This window comes from Gossypium hirsutum, chromosome D01, assembly GCF_007990345.1.
Source record: "Gossypium hirsutum isolate 1008001.06 chromosome D01, Gossypium_hirsutum_v2.1, whole genome shotgun sequence".
Taxonomy (NCBI): domain Eukaryota; kingdom Viridiplantae; phylum Streptophyta; class Magnoliopsida; order Malvales; family Malvaceae; genus Gossypium; species Gossypium hirsutum.
Window position 1 is genome coordinate 52,029,948 of NC_053437.1, and position 3,773 is coordinate 52,033,720.

The window sequence follows — 3,773 nt, forward strand, 5'->3', positions numbered from 1 at the left end:
TTCGCTGAGCTATGCTTCGTAGATGTAGGGAAACTGAACCGCGTAAACAATTTCCTTGAGTTTTGTTTGTTTACTGTTTTGACATTTGGTGGTTGAAGGAATGTCCATTGCCTTACATCGCTTTACGTGTGTAGTCTAATTCTCAACAACAGTCTAGTTCTTTTCATTTTTTAAGCTATGAAAGTGTTAGTATGATATCATTTATCCACGTCAATCATTGGACTGGGTAAGAGATGTTACATTGAATATTCCTCTCACATTGATAGTTTTTTTTTGTCTTGTTTTGAAAGTGATCACTACAACTCTCTTTACTGGACAAGTTTTTTGTCCAGGAAGTGATTACTACTACTGTCTTTACTAGACAAGAGTTAAGTAAACGAGGTATTCAAGTAGAACCATGTTGGCCCTATGTCGAACTAAAAAGGAGGTTTAAGATAATTTGTTTCTTCCATGTTCTTTTGCACGAGCTATATGGTTTGGGACTGAGCTGGGTATTAGAATGGACGATGCTTCATTTCAGCATGTTAGAGACTAGACTCTAAGATGGAAAGAAGATGTGCAAACGAATCATCATCAGGCACATATTATTGAAGCATTTGTCATGTGGGTTATATGGAGAATGAGAAATGAGGTAATATTTAAGAGTACTTATAGTTCACCTTAACATTCAAACTTTGGTTGATATGACTATACGGATTCTTAAAATTATAACACTTAAATCTTTTTAATAATTTAATTTGTTCAATTTGAATAAGTAAACTAAATTATCGATAACCTAAAAATCTCTACTTATAACTGCCCAACTGATTTTATAACGATTGAATATTCAATCCATTAAATACGAACACTACAAACCCTAATTAAGACTCTTAGGTCACCAAGAAAAATCCGAAGGGTAAAATAGTAAACGAGGAGAAAACAAGAAATAAAAAAATTTATTTATTAGAAAGAAATATGGAATTGGAAAAGTGGGGTACAAATACAGGACAAGAGAAACGGTTCTCGCTCAAAAAGTTTTGCTTTCTCTTTGGGTCTTATTTGTCTTTACAACTGCCACCCATTACCAGAGAGGCACCAGCTCTTTATTTTATTTCTCTTTATTTTTAATTTTCCTATCCTGTTTTTCATTATTCATTATCAAAATTTTGTATTAAACGAACTATATAAGCTAGATATTTCCGTTTTTTTTTTCTTGAGAAGTTTCTCTCTCTAGCCCTTAGATTTACGTTTTAAAGAGTGAGAGATTATAGATAGCTAACCGTTAGAGAAGGAAAGAGGGAGCCCGGAGATCTCGAGAGTTTTTTGTTTTTCTTTTTCTGAAGCTGATCTATCTGGGTTTTTCAAGACTGGTCTACAAGATTTCTTTAGATTTTTTTTTCAAAAAAATAATGTGGTGGATGATGAATGAAGGAGGAGGCCATTATTGTTCTAAAAAAACTGATGACATCTGTGGTGATGTTTGTGGTCAGGTACTTTACTATTTTGATCTCTTTTGTTCATCTTTTTATCCTTCAATTTTTGGATTTTAATTGTTCATGGGAATGAGTGGAAAATGAATGGGGTTGAAGTTTTTTTGTAATTTCGCTCAACTTTTAATCTGTTAAGTTAAAAGTTATTGGGGTTTAAGATTTTTGTAACTTCGTTTAACTTTTAATCTATAAGTTAGATGCTAGGTATTCCTTGTGAATCTCGTAGTTTTTTGGGTTTGGATCAATTTTTGAGCTAATGCCTTTGGTTTTGATTTGGGGATTGAGAGGATGCCTATATTTACCATTAAGTAGAAACCTAAAAATTGGATACCAAAGATGTAAAGTAATTTGGGCTTTGAGATATCACTTTGCTTCATATATATATATCCTAATAAATTTGATAGTTTTAACCTAGTAATTTCTCTATGCTACAGGAATCAAGCCGGCTGAGCATGTCAAGAATCCGCTGCATACTGCGTGGCATTGATTTGAAAACTTATATATTTCTATTTATACTGGTTCCGACCTGCATATTCGGTATATATATTCATGGGCAGAAGATTTCATACTTCCTGCGCCCGATATGGGAATCGCCACCCAAACCATTCCATGATATCCCACATTATTTTCATGAGAATGTATCAATGGAGGCGCTCTGCGAACTTCATGGTTGGAGAATTCGTGAATTTCCAAGACGGGTTTATGATGCTGTGTTGTTTAGTAATGAAGTGGATATCCTTACCATACGATGGAAAGAGTTGTACCCTTACATAACGCATTTTGTTCTTCTTGAGTCTAATTCAACATTTACGGGGATTCCAAAGCCTATGGTTTTTGCTAGCCATCGAGATCAGTTCAAATTTATTGAGCCCAGGTTGACTTATGGAACAATTGGAGGAAGGTTTAAGAAAGGAGAAAACCCATTTGTTGAAGAGGCTTTGCAGCGAGTAGCATTAGACTACCTTCTCAAAATAGCAGGAATTTCTGATGATGACTTGTTGATAATGTCAGATGTTGATGAAATACCAAGCAGGCATACTATCAACCTCCTGAGGTGGTGTGATGACATACCTCAAGTTCTTCATCTTCGCCTGAAGAATTATCTTTATTCTTTCGAGTTTCTTGTAGATAATAACAGCTGGAGAGCATCGGTCCATAGGTATCAGACGGGTAAAACAAGGTATGCACATTATCGCCAAACAGACGAGATTTTGGCAGATGCTGGATGGCACTGCAGTTTTTGTTTCCGCCACATCAGTGAGTTCATATTTAAGATGAAAGCTTACAGCCATAATGATAGAGTGAGGTTCTCTCATTATTTGAACCCAAAGAGAGTTCAGAGAGTTATTTGCAAGGGTGCCGATCTGTTTGACATGCTTCCGGAGGAGTACACATTCAAGGATATAATTGGGAAAATGGGACCTATTCCTCGTTCCTTCTCAGCTGTTCATCTTCCATCATATCTTCTAGAGAATGCAGATAAATATAAATTTCTTTTACCTGGAAATTGTTTGCGAGAAAATGAGTGACTCTTCTGTAAAGGCTTGTCAGAATTGCTACTGATGTGACTCCCCCCGAAGTGTTCAACTGAACAATTAATGACTGCGGTGTGTCACCGAGCAGACGTCTTTCGGTTTTTGCAGTTGCAAAAATGATTGAAGAGTTTGGATGAACGCTTGTGAATTCTAGGTTTGTATATAACTTCTTCATTTGAGAAGGATATTTCATTCACTGAGCTAGGATCTTCCTGTATCAGATATAGCTTAGCTGTTGCGACTGCATGTGTATTTACTTTTAAGGATCTCTAATACATCAGTTTGAGATTACTGTGATTTCCCTAGTTGGGATGTTTTGTTTTGAGGCAACTTTTACATGCATGTTATATTGAGTTCTTTAATTTGTTTGGTATAAGTATGTCCAAAGCCTTTGTACTATCTTGTTCATATTAAACATATTCGTGGGCGTAACAGTTTCTGTTATCCCAAGCAAATTAAGAGTTGAAAACTCATAACTCGATTAGTAACCACAATTTCAATTTTTTTATGTTCAAAGGTTGGCTAAAAGTACTCATGTATTAAAAGCTTAGGACATAGCAAAGTGATCCAGAACATGTTTTACTGTGTCAGAATTCATAAACATGTATGAACCAGAAAATTTAGTAGCTGAAAAATTCTGTGAAACTATTTTACCTTCGTTGGTGTTGACAGATCCTTGATGCTAAACCCAATTTGATCAATTCTGCTACATCTTGCTAGGACGGCGGGGCAGTTAGGACTGCGAGCGGTATGTGTGAAACCCTTCAGA

General features: G+C 35.6%; 1 protein-coding gene across 1 annotated transcript; it reads left to right on the forward strand.

The window, feature by feature from the left end:
* Positions 1 to 969: 969 nt before the first annotated feature.
* Positions 970 to 3,301, forward strand: LOC107922586 (uncharacterized). Its single transcript, XM_016852688.2, has 2 exons — positions 970 to 1,469; positions 1,904 to 3,301. The coding sequence occupies exons 1-2, from the start codon at positions 1,389 to 1,391 to the stop codon at positions 2,996 to 2,998; spliced, it is 1,176 nt and encodes a 391-aa protein (XP_016708177.1). The 5' UTR covers positions 970 to 1,388; the 3' UTR covers positions 2,999 to 3,301.
* The last annotated feature ends 472 nt before the right edge of the window (positions 3,302 to 3,773 follow it).